This window comes from Scyliorhinus torazame, chromosome 10 (genome assembly GCF_047496885.1).
Source record: "Scyliorhinus torazame isolate Kashiwa2021f chromosome 10, sScyTor2.1, whole genome shotgun sequence".
Classification (NCBI taxonomy): domain Eukaryota; kingdom Metazoa; phylum Chordata; class Chondrichthyes; order Carcharhiniformes; family Scyliorhinidae; genus Scyliorhinus; species Scyliorhinus torazame.
The window spans coordinates 120234072-120258134 of record NC_092716.1 but is presented as its reverse complement, the minus strand read 5'-3'; the positions used below and the strand labels follow the sequence as shown (position 1 = coordinate 120258134).

The window sequence follows — 24063 nt, the reverse complement described above, 5'->3', positions numbered from 1 at the left end:
AGAGAGAGAGAGAGAGAGATGACAGAGAGCTGTGAGTGTGTTTCAGAGAGAGAGAGAGAGAGATGACAGAGAGCTGTGAGTGTGTTTCGGAGAGAGAGAGATGACAGAGAGCTGTGAGTGTGTTTCGGAGAGAGAGAGAGAGATGACAGAGTGCTGTGAGTGTGTTTCTCAGAGAGAGAGAGAGATGACAGAGAGCTGTGAGTGTGTTTCGGAGAGAGAGAGAGAGAGAGAGATGACAGAGAGCTGTGAGTGTGTTTCTCAGAGAGAGAGAGAGATGACAGAGAGCTGTGAGTGTGTTTCAGAACGAGAGAGAGAGAGCGAGATGACAGAGAGCTGTGAGTGTGTTTCGGAGAGAGAGAGAGAGAGAGAGAGATGACAGAGAGCTGTGAGCGTGTTTCGGAGAGAGAGAGAGAGAGAGAGATGACAGAGAGCTGTGAGTGTGTTTCGGAGAGAGAGAGAGAGATGACAGAGAGCTGTGAGTGTGTTTCTCAGAGAGAGAGAGAGAGATGACAGAGAGCTGTGAGTGTGTTTCGGAGAGAGAGAGAGAGAGAGAGATGACAGAGAGCTGTGATCGTGTTTCGGAGAGAGAGAGAGAGATGACAGAGAGCTGTGAGTGTGTTTCAGAGCGAGAAAGAGAGAGAGAGATGACAGAGAGCTGTGAGTGTGTTTCAGAGAGAGAGAGATGACAGAGAGCTGTGAGTGTGTTTCAGAGCGAGAGAGAGAGGGAGAGAGATGACAGAGAGCTGTGAGTGTGTTTCAGAACGAGAGAGAGAGAGAGAGATGACAGAGAGCTGTGAGTTTGTTTCTCAGAGAGAGAGAGAGAGATGACAGAGAGCTGTGAGTGTGTTTCAGTGAGAGAGAGAGAGAGAGAGAGATGACAGAGAGCTGTGAGTGTGTTTCGGAGAGAGAGAGAGAGATGACGGAGAGCTGTGAGTGTGTTTCAGAGCGAGAGAGAGAGAGAGAGAGATGACAGAGAGCTGTGAGTGTGTTTCAGAACGAGAGAGAGAGAGAGAGATGACAGAGAGCTGTGAGTTTGTTTCTCAGAGAGAGAGAGAGAGATGACAGAGAGCTGTGAGTGTGTTTCAGTGAGAGAGAGAGAGAGAGAGAGATGACAGAGAGCTGTGAGTGTGTTTCGGAGAGAGAGAGAGAGATGACGGAGAGCTGTGAGTGTGTTTCTCAGAGAGAGAGAGAGATGACAGTGAGCTGTGAGTGTGTTTCGGAGAGAGAGAGAGAGAGAGAGAGATGACAGAGAGCTGTGAGTGTGTTTCTCAGAGAGAGAGAGATGACAGAGAGCTGTGAGTGTGTTTCGGAGAGAGAGAGAGAGAGAGAGATGACAGAGAGCTGTGAGTGTGTTTCTCAGAGAGAGAGAGAGAGAGAGATGACAGAGTGCTGTGAGTGTGTTTCGGAGAGAGAGAGAGAGAGAGAGAGATGACAGAGAGCTGTGAGTGTGTTTCTCAGAGAGAGAGAGAGAGATGACAGAGAGCTGTGAGTGTGTTTCTCAGAGAGAGAGAGAGAGAGATGACAGAGAGCTGTGAGTGTGTTTCAGAGCGAGAAAGAGAGAGAGAGATGACAGAGAGCTGTGAGTGTGTTTCAGAGAGAGAGAGATGACAGAGAGCTGTGAGTGTGTTTCAGAGCGAGAGAGAGAGAGAGAGAGATGACAGAGAGCTGTGAGTTTGTTTCTCAGAGAGAGAGAGAGAGATGACAGAGAGCTGTGAGTGTGTTTCAGTGAGAGAGAGAGAGAGAGAGAGAGATGACAGAGAGCTGTGAGTGTGTTCAGTGAGAGAGAGAGAGAGAGAGATGACAGAGAGCTGTGAGTGTGTTTCGGAGAGAGAGAGAGAGATGACGGAGAGCTGTGAGTGTGTTTCGGAGAGAGAGAGAGAGATGACGGAGAGCTGTGAGTGTGTTTCTCAGAGAGAGAGAGAGATGACAGAGAGCTGTGAGTGTGTTTCTCAGAGAGAGAGAGAGAGAGATGACAGAGAGCTGTGAGTGTGTTTCAGAGCGAGAGAGAGAGATGACAGAGAGCTGTGAGTGTGTTTCTCAGAGAGAGAGAGAGATGACAGAGAGCTGTGAGTGTGTTTCGGAGAGAGAGAGAGAGAGTGAGAGAGATGACAGAGAGCTGTGAGTGTGTTTCGGAGAGAGAGAGAGAGATGACGGAGAGCTGTGAGTGTGTTTCAGAGCGAGAGAGAGAGAGAGAGAGATGACAGAGAGCTGTGAGTGTGTTTCAGAACGAGAGAGAGAGAGAGAGATGACAGAGAGCTGTGAGTTTGTTTCTCAGAGAGAGAGAGAGAGATGACAGAGAGCTGTGAGTGTGTTTCAGTGAGAGAGAGAGAGAGAGAGAGATGACAGAGAGCTGTGAGTGTGTTTCGGAGAGAGAGAGAGAGATGACGGAGAGCTGTGAGTGTGTTTCTCAGAGAGAGAGAGAGATGACAGTGAGCTGTGAGTGTGTTTCGGAGAGAGAGAGAGAGAGAGAGAGATGACAGAGAGCTGTGAGTGTGTTTCTCAGAGAGAGAGAGATGACAGAGAGCTGTGAGTGTGTTTCGGAGAGAGAGAGAGAGAGAGAGATGACAGAGAGCTGTGAGTGTGTTTCTCAGAGAGAGAGAGAGAGAGAGATGACAGAGTGCTGTGAGTGTGTTTCGGAGAGAGAGAGAGAGAGAGAGAGATGACAGAGAGCTGTGAGTGTGTTTCTCAGAGAGAGAGAGAGAGATGACAGAGAGCTGTGAGTGTGTTTCTCAGAGAGAGAGAGAGAGAGATGACAGAGAGCTGTGAGTGTGTTTCAGAGCGAGAAAGAGAGAGAGAGATGACAGAGAGCTGTGAGTGTGTTTCAGAGAGAGAGAGATGACAGAGAGCTGTGAGTGTGTTTCAGAGCGAGAGAGAGAGAGAGAGAGATGACAGAGAGCTGTGAGTTTGTTTCTCAGAGAGAGAGAGATGACAGAGAGCTGTGAGTGTGTTTCAGTGAGAGAGAGAGAGAGAGAGAGAGATGACAGAGAGCTGTGAGTGTGTTCAGTGAGAGAGAGAGAGAGAGAGATGACAGAGAGCTGTGAGTGTGTTTCGGAGAGAGAGAGAGAGATGACGGAGAGCTGTGAGTGTGTTTCGGAGAGAGAGAGAGAGATGACGGAGAGCTGTGAGTGTGTTTCTCAGAGAGAGAGAGAGATGACAGAGAGCTGTGAGTGTGTTTCTCAGAGAGAGAGAGAGAGAGATGACAGAGAGCTGTGAGTGTGTTTCAGAGCGAGAGAGAGAGATGACAGAGAGCTGTGAGTGTGTTTCTCAGAGAGAGAGAGAGATGACAGAGAGCTGTGAGTGTGTTTCGGAGAGAGAGAGAGAGAGTGAGAGAGATGACAGAGAGCTGTGAGTGTGTTTCTCAGAGAGAGAGAGATGACAGAGAGCTGTGAGTGTGTTTCGGAGAGAGAGAGAGAGAGAGAGAGATGACAGAGAGCTGTGAGTGTGTTTCTCAGAGAGAGAGAGAGAGAGATGACAGAGTGCTGTGAGTGTGTTTCGGAGAGAGAGAGAGAGAGAGAGAGATGACAGAGAGCTGTGAGTGTGTTTCTCAGAGAGAGAGAGAGATGACAGAGAGCTGTGAGTGTGTTTCAGAGAGAGAGAGAGAGAGATGACAGAGAGCTGTGAGTGTGTTTCAGAGAGAGAGAGAGAGAGATGACAGAGAGCTGTGAGTGTGTTTCTCAGAGAGAGCGAGAGAGAGATGACAGAGAGCTGTGAGTGTGTTTCGGAGAGAGAGAGAGATGACAGAGAGCTGTGAGTGTGTTTCTCAGAGAGAGAGAGAGAGATGACAGAGATCTGTGAGTGTGTGTCAGAACGAGAGAGAGAGAGAGCTATGAGCGTTTTTCTGAGAGAGAGATGAGTGTTTCTGAGAGAGGGAGAGAGAGCCGAGTGTGTTTCTCAGAGAGAGAGATGACAGAGAGCTGTGAGTGTGTGTCCGAGCGAGAGAGAGAGAGAGATGACAGAGAGCTGTGAGTGTGTTTCTCAGAGAGAGAGAGAGATGACAGAGATCTGTGAGTGTGTTTCAGAGCGAGAGAGAGAGAGAGATGACAGAGAGCTGTGAGTGTGTGTCAGAACGAGAGAGAGAGAGAGAGAGATGACAGAGAGCTGTGAGTGTGTGTCCGAGCGAGAGAGAGAGAGCTATGAGTGTTTTCCTGAGAGAGAGAGAGCTGTGAGTGTGTGATGAACGGTTACTGTATTACTATACCCTTATCATCATGTAAGATGATGTCCCCTTTAAGACCAGGCATGGAACTCTGGGGGCTCTGCCTCCGGCTCCGCCCATCTGGGAGTCGTATATAAGGAGCCGCCTTGCAGGTGGTACCCAGTAAGCACCCGACTCGGCACCGGTGGGCCAGCAGGACGGCCTTCCAGACCGTTCCATTCTCCCTTTCTACCTGCCTGTTCCCCCGGGGGTTTTAACTGGTCGTCCTGCTCGAGGCTATGCCCCTGCTGAGCAGGAATTGACGCAGTTCGTCACTCATAAAGGAGTGACGAACTGTCGCTGTGGATATAGTCGGGGAAACCGAACAGTGTAAAAATGGTACCGAGGGCTTAAATGACCGTGGACGCTGTCATGTCGGGGCAGGGGATGGCGAAAGGGAAACGGGAGTATTCGTCAACGACGTTCAGGAAGTACGCGTTGCGATCGGTGGTGTGGAGGGGGCCTTTGAAATCCAAACTGAGGCGTTCAAAGGGTCGAGAGGCCTTAACCAGGTGCGCTCTATCTGGCCTGAAAAAGTGCGGTTTGCACTCAGCGCAGATCTGGCAGTTTCTGGTGACTGTTCGGACGTCCTCGACGGAGTAAGGGAGGTTGCGGGCCTTAAGGAAGTGGTAGAAACGAGTGACCCCCGGGTGGCAGAGGTCCTCATGGAGGGCTTGTAGACGGTCCACTTGTACATTGGCACATGTACCACAAGATATGGCATCGGATGGCTCGTTCAGCTTTCCGGGACGATACAAGATCTCATAATTGAAGGTGGAGAGTTCGATCCTCCACCGCAAGATCTTGTCGTTCTTGATCTTGCCCCACTGTGTATTATCGAACATGAAGGCAACGACCGTTGGTCAGTGAGGAGAGTGAATCTCCTACCGGCCAGGTAATGCCTCCAATGTCGCACAGCTTCCACTATGGCTTGGGCTTCCTTTTCCACTGAGGAGTGGCGGATTTCTGAAGCGTGGAGGGTTCGGGAGAAAAAGGCCACGGGTCTGCCCGCTTGGTTGAGGGTGGCCGCCAGAGCTACATCCGATGCGTCGCTCTCGACCTGGAAGGGGAGGGACTCGTCGATGGCGCGCATCGTGGCCTTTGCGATAAGGGAAAAGTAGTGGACTGGATTAGCGCACAGGCCTTGTCGGCGTATTGTGGAACCCACTGGGCGTAATAAGAAAAGAAGCCCAGGCAACGTTTCAGGGCTTTGGCACAGTGGGGGAGAGGGAACTCCATGAGGGGGCGCATGCGTTCAGGGTCGGGGCCTATCACTCCATTACGCACTACGTAGCCCAGGATGGCTAGACGATCGGTGCGGAACACGCATTTTTCTTTGTTGTAAGTGAGGTTCAGGGCGTGAGCGGTCTGGAGGAATTTTTGGAGATTGGCGTTGTGGTCTTGCTGGTCGTGGCCGCAGATGGTGACGTTGTCGAGATACGGGAACGTGGCCCGTGAACCGTGCTGGTCAACCATTCGGTCCATCTCTCGTTGGAAGACCGAGACTACCCTTAAAAAGTGGTATAACCGCCCGTCTGCTTCGAAGGCAGTATAGTTGCGGTTACCGGGACGGATGGGGAGCTGGTGGTAGGCGGACTTGAGGTCCACGGTGGAAAAGACCTTGTACTGTGCAATCCGATTGACCATGTCGGATATGCGGGGGAGAGGGTACGCATCTAGCTGAGTGTACCTGTTGATGGTCTGACTATAGTCAATGACCATCCTCTGTTTCTCCCCGGTCTTAACGACTACCACCTGGACTCTCCAGGGACTTTTGCTCGCCTGGATGATGCCTTCCTTCAGCAGCCTCTGGACTTCAGACCGGATAAATGCTCGGTCCTGGGCACTGTACTGTCTGCTCCTTGTGGCGACGGGTTTGCAATCCGGGGTGAGGTTCGCAAACAAGGAAGGCGGTTCAACCTTGAGGGTCGCAAGGCCGCAGACAGTCAGTGGGGGTATAGGGCCGCCAAATTTAAATGTTAAACTCTGGAGGTTGCGTTGGAAGTCCAACCCTAGGAGTGTGGGCGCACAGAGATGGGGGAGGACATACAGCCGGTAATTTCGGAACTCCCTCCCCTGCACCGTTAGGTTAGTGATGCAGAACCCCGCGATCTGAACGAAGTGGGATCCTGCCGCCAGGAACTTTTTCTGGGTGCTTGGCCGAATTACGAGGGAACAGCGCCTTATCGTGTCCGGATGAATTAAGCTCTTTGTGCTCCCAGAGTCGATAAGACACGGCGTCTCGTAGCCATTCACTAGGACTGTAGTGGTTGCAGTTTGGAGTGTCCGGGGTCGCGACTGGTCGAGGGTCGTCGAAGCCAGACGTGGTTGTTGAAGTTGAGCATCGTAATCAGGCAGTCTGTGGCCGTCTGTGCCGGGGTCCTTCAGCCAAGATGGCGGCGTCCACGGATCGAGTGCGGTCAGGGGTGGACAAAATGGCGGCGCCCATCCCTCGTGGCGTCCGGGGTCCAAAACGGCGCCGTCCGTTGGTCGCATGTGGATCGCTGGGGGGGTTGGGTCTGTGGTCCCGTTTCTTCCCCGGAGATAGCGGCGACCCCGCGGGACTTGCACACCGTCGCGTAGTGGCCCTTCTTCCCGCAGCTTTTGCAGGTAGCCGCGCGGGCCGGGCAGCGCTGCCGAGGGTGTTTCGGCTGGCCGCAAAAATAGCAGCGGGGCCCCCCGGTTGGTCTGGTGTTTTGGCCGCGCAGGTTTGCGGGGGTGGGGGGGGTGTCGGAGAGTCGACCGCAGCGGGGGTCCACGTAGCAAGGGGCTGTAGTGCGGTCGGGGGCGTAGGCGCGGGCGTTACGCGAGGCCACATCAAGGGATGCCGCCAGGGCCCGAGCTTCTGTAAGTCCCAGAGATTCTTTCTAATAGAAACTCCATTCCAATTAGAATTTCTTTTGGATCTGGGAAGAGGCCAAACCTGCCACATACGCATCGCGGACCAGGAGTGTGTTCACTCGCTGTTACCGCCGGGCAGTTGCAGTTTCGACCCAGGATCTGCAGGGCGTTATAAAACTTGTCCAGCGATTTCCCCCGGAAATTGCCGTCGTGTGGCGAGCTGATAGCGAGCAAAAACCTGGTTGGCGGGCCGGATGTAGATATCCTTCAGCGCGGCGATGGTACCGGTGAAACCGTCCTCGTCCTCGATAAGGGCTCAGGACTCACCCTGGAATAGAGGACCTGCATCTTTTGTTCGTCTGTCGGTGTGCCGGGGGCTGTTCGGAGATAGCCCTCAAAGCATGCCAGCCAGTGCTTGAAAATAGATGTCGAGTTAGCTGCTTGGGGTGCGATGCGCAGGCACTCCGGGGTGATTCGGAGCTCCATGTTCCCACGTCGTTTTCTTCAATTTAAATTCGGCTTAATAAATTGTAGCACCATCAATATGACGTGAGGCAGGTTGAGATAATGTCAATTGAAGGCTTTATTAAGCAGAACTTAGCAGAATTTCCCCCAGCAGCGCGGTTACAGAATGCAGCTGCTGAGGGAAATGGAGGGAAAAGCTGGGTTCTTATACCGGCATTTCTGGGTGGAGTCCAGTAGGTGGCAGATCCTATCAGGACCTGGCATCACTCCACCAATAGCCTGTCGACACGCGGTGTACCGTATTACCCCTAATACATACCACCACACCGCCTTTCCTACATTCCATTATCTTCACTTCGTAAAGTTCTTCAGGAACTGACTGCATTTGGAATGGAGTTTCTATTAGTCACGGTGTAAATGCAGCTTGTGTTAGATTTAGAAGATCGGAGCTGATCATCCAACTCAAATAGATACAGAGAGTGTTGTTGCCATGTCCGCAATGTTGTCCTGAACAGTGTCTCCTTGATCTCTCTGACAGAGCGATTCAACGTTTACCTGATCCCCTCCCCTTACCTGGATATCTATGGTGAATGTATGATGCAGATAACCCACGAGAACATCTACCTCTGGGACATTCACAACACTCGCAACAAACTCATCACCTGGCCCTTGTGCTCACTACGGAGATATGGACGAGACAGCACTCGCTTCACCTTCGAGACAGGACGGTAGGAAAACCTTATCGAGGCGAGGCAGAAGGGAGATTGTGAACAGAAAGAGCCAGGAGAGAACATTAGAACATCAGAACTAGGAGCAGGAGTAGGCCATCTGGCCCCTCGAGCTCCGCCATTCAATGAGATCATGGCTGATCTTTTGTGGACTCAGCTCCACTTTTCGGCCCGAACACCATCACCCTTAATCCCTTTATTCTTCAAAAACTATCTACATCTTAAAAACATTTAATGAAGGAGCCTCAACTGCTTCACTGGGCAAGGAAGTCCATAAATTCACAACCCTTTGGGTGAAGAAGTTCCTCCTAAACTCAGCCCTAAATCTACTTCCCCTTATTTTGAGGCTATGCCCCCTAGTTCTGCTTTCACCCGCCAGTGGAAACAACCTGCCCGCATCTATCCTATCTATTCCCTTCATAATTTTATACGTTTCGATAAGATCCCCCCATATCCTTCTAAATTCCAACGAGTACAGTCCCAGTCTACTCAACCTCTCCTCGTAATCCGACCCCTTCAGCTCTGGGATTAACCTAGTGAATCTCCTCTGCACACCCTCCAGCGCCAGTGCGTCCTTTCTCAAGTAAGGAGACCAAAACTGAACACAATGCTCCAGGTGCGGCCTCACTAACACCTTATACAATTGCAGCATAACCTCCCTAGTCTTAAACTCCATCCCTCTAGCAATGAAGGACAAAATTCCATTTGGCTTCTTAATCACCTATTTTACCCTTAATGCCATGCATCTTTATCTTATGCAGCAACCTTTTGTGTGGCACCTTGTCCAAGGCTTTTTGGAAATCCAGATATACCCCATCCATTGGCTCCCCATTATCTACCGCACTGGTAATGTCCTCAAACAATTCCACTAAATTAGTTAGGCACGACCTGCCCTTTATGAACCCATGCTGCGTCTGCCCAATGGGACAGAGGTGGGAGTGTTGGGGCGGGAGGATGAGGAGAAGGGATGGGGGGGGGGGTGAGGAGAGTGGAAGAGAGAGGCTGAGGAGATGGAAGACGGGGAGAGAGTGGTTGAGGGGAATGGGAGAAGATGAGGAGAGGGAGGGAGGGTGAGGGGAATGAAGATAGGGGGAGGGAGGGGAGAGTGAGGGGCGAGGATGAGGACAGGTGATAGGGTGAGGGCAAATGTTGGGGGAGGAGGAGGTTGGGTTAAGCCATGTTAATGGGAGTGAGAGGATGGGGTGGGGAGAGGAGAATGGAGGAGTGAGGGTTAGGATGGTGGGGGAGGGGAGCACCAGTGGAAGGTTCTGTATAAATACCAATGTTTCTCAGATTAGACCATAAGATATAGGAGCAGAATTAGGCCACTCGGCCCATCGAGTCTGCTCCGCCATTCAATCATGGCTGATATATTCTCATCCCCATTCTCCTGCCTTCTCCCATAACCCCTGATCCTCTTATTAATCAAAAACCTATCTATCTCTGTCTGAAAGACACTCAGTGATTTGACCTCCACAGCCTTCTGTGGCAAAGAGTTTCTCAGATTCACCACCCTCTGGCTGGAGAAATTCCTCCTCATCTCTGTTTTAAAGGACCGTCGCTTTCGTCTGAGATCGTGTCCCCTGGTTCTAGTTTTTCCTACAAGTGGAAACATCCTCTCCACGTCCACTCTATCCAGACTTTGCAGTATCCTGTAAGTTTCAATCAGATCCCTCCTCATCCTTCTAAACTCCAACAAGTACAGACCCAGAGTCCTCAACCGTTCCTCATATGACAAGCTCTTCATTCCAGGGATCATTCTTGTGAACCTCTTCTGGACCCTCTCCAAGGCCAGCACAACCTTCCTTAGATACGGGGCCCAAAACTGCTCGCAATACTCTAAATGGGGTCTGACCAGAGCCTTATACAGCCTCAGAAGCACATCCCTGGTCTTGTATTCTAGCCTTCTTGACGTGAATGCTAACATTGCATTTGCCTTCTTTTTAAAAAGAATTTAGAGTACCCAATTCATTTTTTTTCCAATTAATGGGCAATTTAGCATGGCCAATCCACCTAACCTGCACATCTTTGGGTTGTGGGGGCGAAACCCACGCAAAGACGGGGAGAATGTGCAAACTCCACACGGACAGTGACCCAGAGTCGAGATCGAATCTGGGACCTCAGCGCCTTGAGGCAGCAGTGCTAACCCACTGCGCCACCGCCGCATTTGCCTTCTTCACTGCCGACTGAACCTGCACCAAGAGAATCTTGAACCAGGACTCCCAAGTCCCTTTGTGCTTCTGATTTCCTAAGCATTTCACCATTTAGAAAATAGTCTATGCCTAAATTCCTCCTTCCAAAGTGCATAACCTCACACTTTTCCACATTGTATTTCATCTGCCACTTCTTTGCCCACTCTGCTAACCTGTCCAAATCCTTCTGCAGCCCCCTTGCTTCCTTAATACTACCTGTCCCTCTACAGATCTTTGTATCATCTGCAAACTTAGCAACAGTGCCTTCAGTTCCTTCTTCCAGATCATTAATAAGTTGTGGTCCCAGCACAGACCCCTGAGGCACACCACTAGTCACCGGCTGCCATCCTGAAAAAGGCCCCTTTATCCCCACTCTCTGCCTTCTGCCAGTCAATACTCTATCCATGCCAAGATCATACCCGTAACACCATGAGCTCTTAACTTATTTAACAGCCTCCTGAGCAGCACCTTGTCAAAGGCCTTCTGTAAATCAAAATAAATCACGTCCACTGGTTCTCCTTTGTCTAACTTCCTTATTACCTCCTCAAAGAACTTTTGATTGGAGGGAGCAGTGTGTGTTTGCAGTTCTCTCTGACTTTGGACAATGATTTTGTGCTTTCAGTTTGTGTGACACAGGTGAAGGATTATACACATTCCAAACACGAGAAGGTGAAGAGATTTACCAACGAGTGCATTCAGCAACTCTGTGTATCGCAGAGCAACACAGACATAACATCCTGGACATAGAGAAGAATATGAGAGTTAGTACCAGTTCTTTCTCAAATAAAGGGGAGCAGGGAATAAATAGAATGTTTCAGTGTTTCTCACCAGTGTTTCTCACCACAAAACCCCCCTAGTCACTACCGACACTGTCTACTCCCAAGATGTGGGCTTCGCGAGGTAGGTTAGCATTTATTGGCCATCCCTAGTTGCCTTTGAGAAGGTGGTGGTGAGCTGCATTCTTGAACCGCTGCAGTCCATGTGGTGTAGGTACACCCACAGTTCTGTTAAGGAGGGAGTTCCAGGATTGTGACCCAGCGACAGTGGAGGAACAACGATATTTCCAAGTCCGGATGGTGACTGACTTGGAGGGGAACCTCCAATTGGTGGGAGTGTAGCCACCTAAGTTGGCCAACTCCTGATTTAAAATGGAGAACAGCAAAGGCTGAAGGGAAATTCAGCCAACACAGGCAGAAACCAGCAGGTGCAGGTTTGCTGTGTATTTAACTCTGCAAAAGCCCAGACAGCATCGATACCAGCGATCATCAGCATAATAATGTACCAGCCACCTACATACTAATAAGCAATCCCCGGGAACAATCGCAACATTTAGGACAAACAAAGCTAAGCCAGACTCCCCGGCGCCAGCAGGAGCCAACACAACAGAAGTTAACGAACACCTCAAGACCGCCCATCGATCAGGGAACCGCTCCAGTATTGGCGAAATCGAACCAAGCAATTGGAACAAAGTCCAATCACCTAGAACCAGGTACAGGGTCCGCCCCGAAAGGCAGGAAGCCCCTGGGGACTATAAAAGTTAAGCCCCAAGTTCAAATCGTTCTCCTTGACCGGGTCACTCAGCAACGCGAAGCAACCCCTGAGAGTGAAGGGTCCAAGCTGCCCATCACTGAAGTAAGTCTCAAGTCGACACTCGCTACGAGATAGGCGCCCCTAGCTACCAGTCCATACCGTCTTTGAATCCCGCAGTTTCAGATTCCGAATGAAAGGCCATTTGTTCCCCTGACCTGGTGGGCCAGTCCGAAGTTATGTATAGGCCTGTTAGTTGTAGAAGTAGCTTAGACGTAGAATTTGTGCATGCGTAGCGATTACTGTGTATAATAAATGTGCTTTGATTTGAATCTTACCAATTGGTGTGTTGACTTATTGATCATTACTTGGACTTGAACCTCGTGGCGGTATAAAGATACCTGGCGACTCTAGAGCAAAGGTTATAAAACAGAGCCAATTGAACCAACCAAAAGTTAGCAATGGGGTTCGCAGGTATCTGCTGCCTTTATCCTTATAGATGGTAGTGGTTGTGGGTTTGCCAGATGCTGTCGTAACACCCCCCCCTCCCTAATATCAAAAAACAAAGAACAATATAGCACAGGAACAGGCCCTTCGGCCCTCCAAGCCTGTACCGGCCATGATACCAATCTTGGCCAAAACCCTCAGCACTTCCTTGTGCCGTATTCCTCTATACCCATCCTATCCATATATTCGTCAAGATGCCTTTTGAACGCCGTTAATGTATCTGCTTCCACAACCTCCCCTGGCAACGCGTTCCAGACACTCACCACCCTCCGTGTAAAATACCTGCCTTTCACATCTCCTCTAAACTTTGCCCCATGGACCTTAAACCGATGCCCCCTGGTGAGTGACCCTCCACCCTGGGAAAGAGTGCCTGCCCACCCACTCTGTCTGTGTCCCTCATGTCCTAAATGATCGGCCCCTTTTCCTGAGGCACTGTGACATGTTGGACTCGATGGCCTACCAGGGAGACATCTTCACAACAACTATCCCTTCAAGCATTTTCAGTAGCTGACCCCATTTCCAAAATATCACCTCACATTTTTCAGAATTCCGAAGACTATTAACCCAATTTTCTTCATCTTTCCTCACAGGCCAATCCTCTCATCACCCAAACCAATCTAGTCAATCTTGTTGCACCAAGGCAAAATCTCATCTGTTCCAAGTAGACCTTGTGTTGTTATAACGTTATGAAAGCACCAATCACGAATAAGGGATTAGGTAAACCTATTGTAGGTTTGTTTATTAAGACCACGCACTTGGGAACAGATATACACAGATAGAAAGCTGGAACGCATCAACAACAGAGCTGTGTGCGTCTGTGCGTCAAAAGCAAAACTGAGATGAGGTTACATGACACACTTTCCTTAAAGTGGGCAGCAGCACAGTGGCACGGAGGGGGTGGTAGGGTGGTTAGCATTGGTGCTTCACAGCGCCAGGGATTCGGGTTCAATGTCGACCTTGAGTGACTGTGTGGAAGTTGCACATTCTCCCTTTGTGTGCGTGGATTTCAGTGCAGTGAATATGAGGTGTCTGTGCGGTGTCTGTGAGGTGTCTGTGAGGTGTCTGTGAGGTGTCTGTGAGGTGTCTGCGGTGTCTGCGGTGTCTGTGCGGTGACTGAGGTGACAGTGCGGTGTCTGTACGGTGTCTGTGCGGTGTCTGCGGTGTCTGTGAGGTGTCTGTGAGGTGTCTGTGAGGTGTCTGTGAGGTGTCTGTGAGGTGACAGTGCGGTGTCTGTGAGGTGTCTGTACGGTGACTGTGAGCTGTCTGTGCGGTGACGGTGAGGTGTCTTTGCGGTGTCTGTGAGGTGTCTGTGAGGTGTCTGTGCGGTGTCTGTGCGGTGTCTGTGCGGTGTCTGTGCGGTGACTGTGCGGTGACTGAGGTGACAGTGCGGTGTCTGTGAGGTGTCTGTGAGGTGTCTGTGCGGTGTCTGTACGGTGTCTGTACGGTGACTGAGGTGACAGTGCGGTGTCTGTGAGGTGTCTGTACGGTGACTGTGAGGTGTCTGTGCGGTGACGGTGAGGTGTCTGTGAGGTGACTGTGAGGTGTCTTTGCGGTGTCTGTGAGGTGTCTGTGCGGTGTCTGTGAGGTGTCTGTGCGGTGTCTGTGCGGTGACTGGGGTGTCAGTGCAGTGAATATGAGGTGTCTGCGCGGTGTCTGTGAGGTGTCTGTGCAGTGTCTGTGCGGTGTCTGTGCGGTGTCTGTACGGTGACTGTGAGGTGTCTGTGCGGTGACGGTGAGGTGTCTGTGAGGTGATTGTGAGGTGTCTTTGCGGTGTCTGTGAGGTGTCTGTGCGGTGTCTGTGCGGTGTCTGTGCGGTGACTGGGGTGTCAGTGCAGTGAATATGAGGTGTCTGCGCGGTGTCTGTGAGGTGTCTGTGAGGTGTCTGTGCAGTGTCTGTGCGGTGTCTGTGCAGTGTCTGTGCGGTGTCTGTGCGGTGATTGTCAGTGCAGTGAATGTGAGGTGTCTGTATGGTGACTGTGAGGTGTCTGTGCAGTGAATATGAGGTGTCTGTGCGGTGACTGGGGTGTCAGTGCAGTGAATATGAGGTGTCTGCGCGGTGTCTGTGAGGTGTCTGTGAGGTGTCTGTGCAGTGTCTGTGAGGTGTCTGTGCGGTGTCTGTGCGGTGTCTGTGCGGTGTCTGTGCGGTGTCTGTGCGGTGATTGTCAGTGCAGTGAATGTGAGGTGTCTGTATGGTGACTGTGAGGTGTCTGTGCAGTGTCTGTGCAGTGTCTGTGTAGTGTCTGTGTAGTGTCTGTGCGGTGACTGTGAGGTGACTGAGGTGTCAGTGCATTGAATATGAGGTGTCTGTGTGGTGTCTGTGCAGTGTCTGTGCGGTGTCTGTGCAGTGTCTGTGCGGTGTCTGTGCAGTGTCTGTGCGGTGTCTGCGCAGTGTCTGCGCAGTGTCTGCGGTATCTGTGCGGTGTCTGCGCAGTGTCTGTGCGGTGTCTGCGCAGTGTCTGCGCAGTGTCTGCGGTATCTGTGCGGTGTCTGTGCGGTGTCTGCGCAGTGTCTGTGCGGTATCTGTGCGGTGTCTGCGCAGTGTCTGTGCGGTATCTGTGCGGTGTCTGCGCAGTGTCTGTGCGGTGTCTGCGCAGTGTCTGTGCGGTATCTGTGCGGTGATTGTCAGTGCAGTGAATATGAGGTGTCTGTGTAGTGTCTGTGCGGTATCTGTGAGGTGTCTTTGCGGTGTCTTTGCGCTGTCTGTGCGGTGTCTGTGAGGTGTCTGTACGGTGACTGTGTGGTGTCTGTGCGGTGACGGTGAGGTGTCTGTGAGGTGACTGTGAGGTGTCTTTGCGGTGTCTGTGAGGTGTCTGTGCGGTGACTGTACTGTGACTGTGCGGTGACTGTGCGGTGTCTGTGCGGTGTCTGTGCGGTGACTGGGGTGTCAGTGCAGTGAATATGAGGTGTCTGTGAGGTGACTGTGAGGTGACTATCAGGTGACTGTGCGGTGTCTGTGCGGTGTCTGTGCGGTGTCTGTGCGGTGACTGTGCGGTGACTGTGCGGTGTCTGTGCGGTGTCTGTGCGGTGACTGTGCGGTGACTGTGCGGTGACTGGGGTGTCAGTGCAGTGAATATGAGGTGTCTGTGAGGTGACTATCAGGTGTCTGTGCAGCGTCTGTGCGGTGTCTGTGCAGTGTCTGTGAAGTGACTGTGAAGTGACTGTGAGGTGACTGAGGTGTCAGTGCAGTGAATATGAGGTGTATGTGCCGTGTCTGTGAGGTGTCTGTGCGGCGTCTGTACGCCGTCTGTGCGGTGATTGTGAGGTGTCTGTGCGGTGTCTGTGAGGTGTCTGTGAGGTGTCTGTGCGGTGACTGTGCCGTGACTGTGCCGTGACTGTGCGGTGACTGTTCGGTGACTGTTCGGTGACAGTGCATTGACTGTCCGGTGATTGTGCATTGACTGTTTGGTGACTGTGCATTGACTGTTCGGTGACTGTGCATTGACTGTGCGGTGGCTGAGTGGTGACTGTGCGGTGACTGTGCGGTGACTGTGCGTTCGCTGAGTGGTGACTGTGCATTGACTGCAGTGACTGAGTGGTGACTGCGCGGTTGCTGTGTGGTGACTGCACTGACCGTGTGGTGACTGCACTGACCGTGTGGTGACTGCATTGACCGTGTGGTGACTGCATTGACCGTGTGGTGACTGCATTGACTGTGCGGTGACTGTGCATTGACTGTGCGGTGGCTGTCCGGTGACTGTGCATTGACTGTTCGGTGACTGAGTGGTGACTGTGCGGTGACTGTGTGGTGACTGTATTGACTGAGTGGTGACTGTGCATTGACTGTGCGGTGACTGTGCGGTGGCTGTCCGGTGACTGTGCATTGACTGTTCGGTGACTGAGTGGTGACTGTGCGGTGACTGTGTGGTGACTGTATTGACTGAGTGGTGACTGTGCATTGACTGTCCGGTGACTGTGTGGTGACTGCATTGACTGTGCGGTGACTGTGCATTGACTGTGCGGTGACTGTGCGGTGACTGCATTGACTGTGCGGTGACTGTGCGGTGACTGCATTGACTGTGCGGTGACTGTTCGGTGACTGAGTGGTGACTGTGCATTGACTGTTCCGTGACTGTGTGGTGACTGTGTGGTGACTGTGCATTGACTGGTGACTGAGTGGTGACTGCATTGACTGCGGTGGCTCAGTGGTGACTGTGAATTGACTGTGCGGTGGCTGAGTGGTGACTGCTTTGACTGTTCGGTGACTGAGTGGTTGCTGTGCGGTGGCTGAGTGGTGACTGTGCGGTGACTGTGCGGTGACTGTGCGTTCGCTGAGTGGTGACTGTGCATTGACTGCAGTGACTGAGTGGTGACTGCGCGGTTGCTGTGTGGTGACTGCACTGACCGTGTGGTGACTGCATTGACCGTGTGGTGACTGCACTGACCGTGTGGTGACTGCATTGACCGTGTGGTGACTGCATTGACCGTGTGGTGACTGCATTGACCGTGCGGTGACTGTGCATTGACCGTGCGGTGACTGTGCATTGACCGTGCGGTGACCGTGCGGTGACCGTGCGGTGACCGTGCGGTGACCGTGCGGTGACCGTGCGGTGACCGTGCGGTGACCGTGCGGTGACCGTGCGGTGACAGTGCGGTGACAGTGCGGTGACTGTGCGGTGACTGTGCGGTGACTGTGCGGTGACTGTGCGGTGACAGTGCGGTGACTGTGCGGTGACAGTGCGGTGACAGTCCGGTGATTGTGCATTGACTGTTTGGTGACTGTGCATTGACTGTTCGGTGACTGTGCATTGACTGTGCGGTGGCTGAGTGGTGACTGTGCATTGACTGCGGTGACTGTGCATTGACTGTTTGGTGACTGTGCATTGACTGTTCGGTGACTGTGCATTGACTGTGTGGTGACTGTGCATTGACTGCGGTGACTGAGTGGTGACTGTGCATTGACTATGCGGTGACTGAGTGGTGACTGTGCATTGACTGCAGTGACTGAGTGGTGACTGCGCGGTTGCTGTGTGGTGACTGCACTGACCGTGTGGTGACTGCATTGACCGTGTGGTGACTGCATTGACCGTGTGGTGACTGCATTGACCGTGTGGTGACTGCATTGACCGTGCGGTGACTGTGCATTGACCGTGCGGTGACTGTGCATTGACCGTGCGGTGACCGTGCGGTGACCGTGCGGTGACCGTGCGGTGACCGTGCGGTGACAGTGCGGTGACAGTGCGGTGACAGTGCGGTGACTGTGCGGTGACAGTCCGGTGACAGTCCGGTGACAGTCCGGTGACAGTCCGGTGATTGTGCATTGACTGTTTGGTGACTGTGCATTGACTGTTCGGTGACTGTGCATTGACTGTGCGGTGGCTGAGTGGTGACTGTGCATTGACTGTGCATTGACTGTGCGGTGACTGTTCGGTGACTGAGTGGTGACTGTGCATTGACTGTTCCGTGACTGTGTGGTGACTGTGCATTGACTGCGGTGACTGAGTGGTGACTGTGCATTGACTATGCGGTGACTGAGTGGTGACTGCACTGACTGCGGTGATTGTGCATTGACAGTTTGGTGACTGAGTGTGACTGTGCATTGACTGTTTGGTGACTGAGTGGTGACTGTGCACTGACTGCGGTGACTGAGCGGTGACTGTGCATTGACTGTGTGGTGGCTGAGTGGTGACTGCTTTGACTGTTCGGTGACTGCGTGGTGACTGCATTGACTGCAGTGGCAGGTTGGGGCTGCATTGACTGCTCGGTGACTGAGTGGTGACTGTGCATTGACTGTGCGGTGGCTGTTCGGTGACTGTGCATTGACTGTTTGGTGATGGAGTGGTGACTGCATTGACTGTGCAGTGACTGAGTGGTGACTGCATTGACTGCGGTGACTGAGTGGTGACTGCATTGACTGCGGTGACTGAGTGGTGACTGCACTGACTGTGGTGACTGAGCGGTGACTGTGCATTGACTGTGTGGTGGCTGAGTGGTGACTGCTTTGACTGTTCGGTGACTGCGTGGTGACTGCATTGACTGCAGTGGCAGGTTGGGGCTGCATTGACTGCTCGGTGACTGAGTGGTGACTGTGCATTGACTGTGCGGTGGCTGTTCGGTGACTGTGCATTGACTGTGTGGTGGCTGAGTGGTGACTGTGCATTGACTGCAGTGACTGAGTGGTGACTGTGCATTGACTGTGCGGTGACTGTGCATTGACTGTTCGGTGACTGAGTGGTGACGGTGCGGTGACTGAGCGGTGACGGTGCGGTGACTGTGCGGTGACTGTGCGGTGACTGTGCGGTGACTGTATTGACTGAGTGGTGACTGTGCACTGACTGTGCGGTGACTGTGCATTGACTGTTCGGTGACTGAGTGGTGACTGTGCGGTGACTGTATTGACTGTGCGGTGACTGTGCATTGACTGTTCGGTGACTGTGCATTGACTGTTCGGTGACTGAGTGGCGACTGTGCGGTGACTGTGCGGTGACTGTATTGACTGAGTGGTGACTGTGCATTGACTGTGCGGTGACTGTGCGGTGACTGTGCATTGACTGTTCGGTGACTGAGTGGTGACTGTGAGGTCTCTTTGCGGTGACTGTGAAATGTCTGTGCGATGACTGCATTGACTGTGCGGTGACTGTTCGGTGACTGAGTGGTGACTGTGCATTGACTGTTCCGTGACTGTGTGGTGACTGTGCATTGACTGCGGTGACTGAGTGGTGACTGTGCATTGACTGTGCATTGACTATGCGGTGACTGAGTGGTGACTGTGCATTGACTGTGAATTGACTATGCGGTGACTGAGTGGTGACTGCACTGACTGCGGTGATTGTGCATTGACAGTTTGGTGACTGAGTGGTGACTGCATTGACTGTGCGGTGACTGAGTGGTGACTGCATTGACTGCGGTGACTGAGTGGTGACTGCATTGACTGCGGTGGCTGAGTGGTGACTGTGCATTGACTGTGCGGTGGCTGTTCGGTGACTGTGCATTGACTATGCGGTGACTGAGTGGTGACTGCACTGACTGCGGTGATTGTGCATTGACAGTTTGGTGACTGAGTGTGACTGTGCATTGACTGTTTGGTGACTGAGTGGTGACTGTGCACTGACTGCGGTGACTGAGTGGTGACTGTGCATTGACTGTTTGGTGACTGAGTGGTGACTGCATTGACTGCGGTGGCTCAGTGGTGACTATGAATTGACTGTGCGGTGACTGAGTGGTGACTGTGTATTGACTGTGTGGTGGCTGAGTGGTGACTGCTTTGACTGTTCGGTGACTGAGTGGTTGCTGTGCGGTGGCTGAGTGGTGGCTGAGTGGTGGCTGTGCGGTGACTGTGCATTGACTGTGTGCTGACTGTGCGGTGACTGTGTGGTGACTGCATTGACCGTGTGGTGACTGCATTGACCGTGTGGTGACTGCATTGACCGTGTGGTGACTGCATTGACCGTGCGGTGACTGTGCGGTGGCTGCCCGGTGGCTGCCCGGTGACTGTGCGGTGACTGTGCGGTGACTGTGCGGTGACTGTGCGGTGACAGTGCGGTGACAGTGCATTGACTGTCCGGTGATTGTGCATTGACAGTTTGGTGACTGTGCATTGACTGTTCGGTGACTGTGCATTGACTGTGCGATGACTGTGCATTGACTGCATTGACTGTGCGGTGACTGTGCATTGACTGTGCGGTGACTGCATTGACTGTGCGGTGACTGTACGATGACTGAGTGGTGACTGTGCATTGACTGTTCCGTGACTGTGTGGTGACTGTGCATTGACTGCGGTGACTGAGTGGTGACTGTGCATTGACTATGCGGTGACTGAGTGGTGACCGTGCATTGACTATGCGGTGACTGAGTGGTGACTGCACTGACTGCGGTGACTGTGCATTGACTGTTTGGTGACTGAGTGGTGACTGTGCACTGACTGCGGTGACTGAGTGGTGACTGTGCATTGACTGTTTGGTGACGGAGTGGTGACTGCATTGACTGTGCAGTGACTGAGTGGTGACTGCATTGACTGCGGTGACTGAGTGGTGACTGCACTGACTGTGGTGACTGAGTGGTGACTGCACTGACTGTGGTGACTGAGCGGTGACTGTGCATTGACTGTGTGGTGGCTGAGTGGTGACTGCTTTGACGGTTCGGTGACTGAGTGGTGACTGCATTGACTGCAGTGGCAGGGTGGTGGCTGCATTGACTGCTCGGTGACTGAGTGGTGACTGTGCATTGACTGTGCGGTGGCTGTTTGGTGACTGTGCATTGACTGTGCGGTGGCTGAGTGGTAACTGTGCATTGACTGCAGTGACTGTGTGGTGACTGTGCATTGACTGTGCGGTGACTGTGCATTGACTGTTCGGTGACTGAGTGGTGACTGTGCGGTGACTGTGCGGTGATTGTGTGGTGACTGTGTGGTGACTGTGTGGTGACTGTGGTGACTGTGGTGACTGTGCGGTGACTGTGTGGTGACTGTATTGACTGAGTGGTGACTGTGCGGTGACTGTGCATTGACTGTTCGGTGACTGTGTGGTGACTGTATTGACTGTGCGGTGACTGTGCATTGACTGTTCGGTGACTGTGCATTGACTGTTCGGTGACTGTGCATTGACTGTTCGGTGACTGAGTGGTGACTGAGTGGTGACTGTGCGGTGACTGTGCGGTGACTGTATTGACTGAGTGGTGACTGTGCATTGACTGTGCGGTGACTGTGCATTGACTGTTCGGTGACTGAGTGGTGACTGTGCGGTGACTGTGCGGTGACTGTGTGGTGACTGTGTGGTGACTGTATTGACTGTGCGGTGACTGTGCATTGACTGTTCGGTGACTGTGCATTGACTGTGCATTGGATTAGTACTTGGAACTATGATGTTGTTGCCATTACAGAGACCTGGTTGAGGGAAGGGCAGGATTGGCAGCTAAACATTCCAGGATTTAGATGTTTCAGGCGGGAGAGAGGGGGTTGTAAAAGGGGAGGCGGAGTTGCGCTACTGGTTCGGGAGAACATCACAGCTGTACTGCGCGAGGACACCTCAGAGGGCAGTGACGCTATATGGGTAGAGATCATGAATAAGAAGGGTTCAGTCACAATGTTGGGGGTATACTACAGGCCTCCCAACAGCCAGCGGGAGATAGAGGAGCAGATAGGTAGACAGATTTTGGAAAAGAGTAAAAACAACAGGGTTGTGGTGATGGGAGACTTCAACTTCCCCAGTATTGACTGGGACTCACTTAGTGCCAGGGGCTTAGACGGGGCGGAGTTTGTAAGGAACATCCAGGAGGGCTTCTTAAAACAATATGCAGACAGTCCAACTAGGGAAGGGGCGGTACTGGACCTGGTATTGGGGAATGAGCCCGGCCAGGTGGTAGATGTTTCAGTAGGGGAGCATTTCGGTAACAGTGACCACAATTCAGTAAGTTTTAAAGTACTGGTGGACAAGGATAAGAGTGGTCCTAGGATGAATGTGCTAAATTGGGGGAAGGCTAATTATAACAATATTAGGCGGGAACTGAAGAACCTAGATTGGGGGCGGATGTTTGAGGGCAAATCAACATCTGACATGTGGGAGGCTTTCAAGTGGCAGTTGAAAGGAATTCAGGACCGGCATGTTCCTGTGAGGAAGAAGGATAAATACGGCAATTTTCGGGAACCATGGATGACGAGAGATATTGTAGGCCTCGTCAAAAAGAAAAAGGAGGCATTTGTCAGGGCTAAAAGGCTGGGAACAGACGAAGCCTGCGTGGAATATAAGGAAAGTAGGAAGGAACTTAAGCAAGGAGTCAGGAGGGCTAGAAGGGGTCACGAAAAGTCATTGGCAAATAGGGTTAAGGAAAATCCCAAGGCTTTTTACACGTACATAAAAAGCAAGAGGGTAGCCAGGGAAAGGGTTGGCCCACTGAAGGATAGGCAAGGGAATCTATGTGTGGAGCCAGAGGAAATGGGCGAGGTACTAAATGAATACTTTGCATCAGCATTCACCAAAGAGAAGAAATTGGTAGATGTTGAGTCTGGAGAAGGGTGTGTAGATAGCCTGGGTCACATTGAGATCCAAAAAGACGAGGTGTTGGGTGTCTTAAAAAATATTAAGGTAGATAAGTCCCCAGGGCCTGATGGAATCTACCCCAGAATACTGAAGGAGGCTGGAGAGGAAATTGCTGAGGCCTTGACAGAAATCTTTGGATCCTCGCTGTCTTCAGGGGATGTCCCGGAGGACTGGAGAATAGCCAATGTTGTTCCTCTGTTTAAGAAGGGTAGCAAGGATAATCCCGGGAACTACAGGCCGGTGAGCCTTACTTCAGTGGTAGGGAAATTACTGGAGAGAATTCTTCGAGACAGGATCTACTCCCATTTGGAAGCAAATGGACGTATTAGTGAGAGGCAGCACTGTTTTGTGAAGGGGAGGTCGTGTCTCACTAACTTGATAGAGTTTTTCGAGGAGGTCACTAAGATGATTGATGCAGGTAGGGCAGTGGATGTTGTCTATATGGACTTCAGGAAGGCCTTTGACAAGGTCCCTCATGGTAGACTAGTACAAAAGGTGAAGTCACACAGGTTCAGGGGTGAGCTGGCAAGGTGGATACAGAACTGGCTAGGCCATAGAAGGCAGAGAGTAGCAATGGAAGGATGCTTTTCTCATTGGAGGGCTGTGACCAGTGGTGTTCCACAGGGATCAGTGCTGGGACCTTTGCTCTTTGTAGTATATATAAATGATTTGGAGGAAAATGTAACTGGTCTGATTAGTAAGTTTGCAGACGACACAAAGGTTGGTGGAATTGCGGATCGCGATGAGGACTGTCGGAGGATACAGCAGGATTTAGATTGTTTGGAGACTTGGGCAGAGAGATGGCAGATGGAGTTTAATCCGGACAAATGTGAGGTAATGCATTTTGGAAGGTCTAATGCAGGTATACAGTGAATGGTAGAACCCTCAAGAGTATTGAAAGTCAAAGAGATCTAGGAGTACAGGTCCACAGGTCATTGAAAGGGGCAACACAGGTGGAGAAGGTAGTCAAGAAGGCATACGGCATGCTTGCCTTCATTGGCCGGGGCATTGAGTATAAGAATTGGCAAGTCATGTTGCAGCTGTATAGAACCTTAGTTATACACTTGGAGTATAGTGTTCAATTCTGGTCGCCACACTACCAGAAGGATGTGGAGGCTTTAGAGAGGGTGCAGAAGAGATTTACCAGAATGTTGCCTGGTATGGAGGGCATTAGCTATGAGGAGCGGTTGAATAAACTCGGTTTGTTCTCACTGGAACGAAGGAGGTTGAGGGGCGACCTGATAGAGGTCTACAAAATTATGAGGGGCATAGACAGAGTGGATAGTCAGAGGCTTTTCCCCAGGGTAGAGGGGTCAATTACTAGGGGGCATAGGTTTAAGGTGAGAGGGGATAGGTTTAGAGTAGATGTACGAGGCAAGTTTTTTACGCAGAGGGTAGTGGGTGCCTGGAACTCGCTACTGGAGGAGGTGGTAGAAGCAGGGACGATAGTGACATTTAAGGGGCATCTTGACAAATACATGAATAGGATGGGAATAGAGGGATACGGACCCAAGAAGTGAAGAAGATTGTAGTTTAGTCGGGCAGCATGGTCGGCACGGGCTTGGAGGGCCGAAGGGCCTGTTCCTGTGCTGTACATTTCTTTGTTCTTTGTACTGACTGTGCGGTGACTGTGCGGT

The 24063-nt window shown here is 51.9% G+C and overlaps 1 protein-coding gene across 2 annotated transcripts in view; it reads left to right on the top strand.

Annotated features, from left to right (window-relative positions):
* Nucleotides 1–7913: 7913 nt before the first annotated feature.
* The window catches only part of LOC140430898 (docking protein 4-like), a 52279-nt gene continuing 36129 nt past the window's right edge, over nt 7914–24063 (top strand). The window contains exons 1-2 of one of the 2 annotated variants that reach the window (XM_072518683.1): nt 7914–8229; nt 11044–11182. In XM_072518683.1, coding sequence (XP_072374784.1) covers nt 8096–8229; nt 11044–11182 — 273 coding nt within the window. In that variant the 5' untranslated portion in view covers nt 7914–8095. The remainder of the gene's footprint in view (nt 8230–11043; nt 11183–24063) is intronic. The other variant, XM_072518684.1, reaches the window with a different exon arrangement.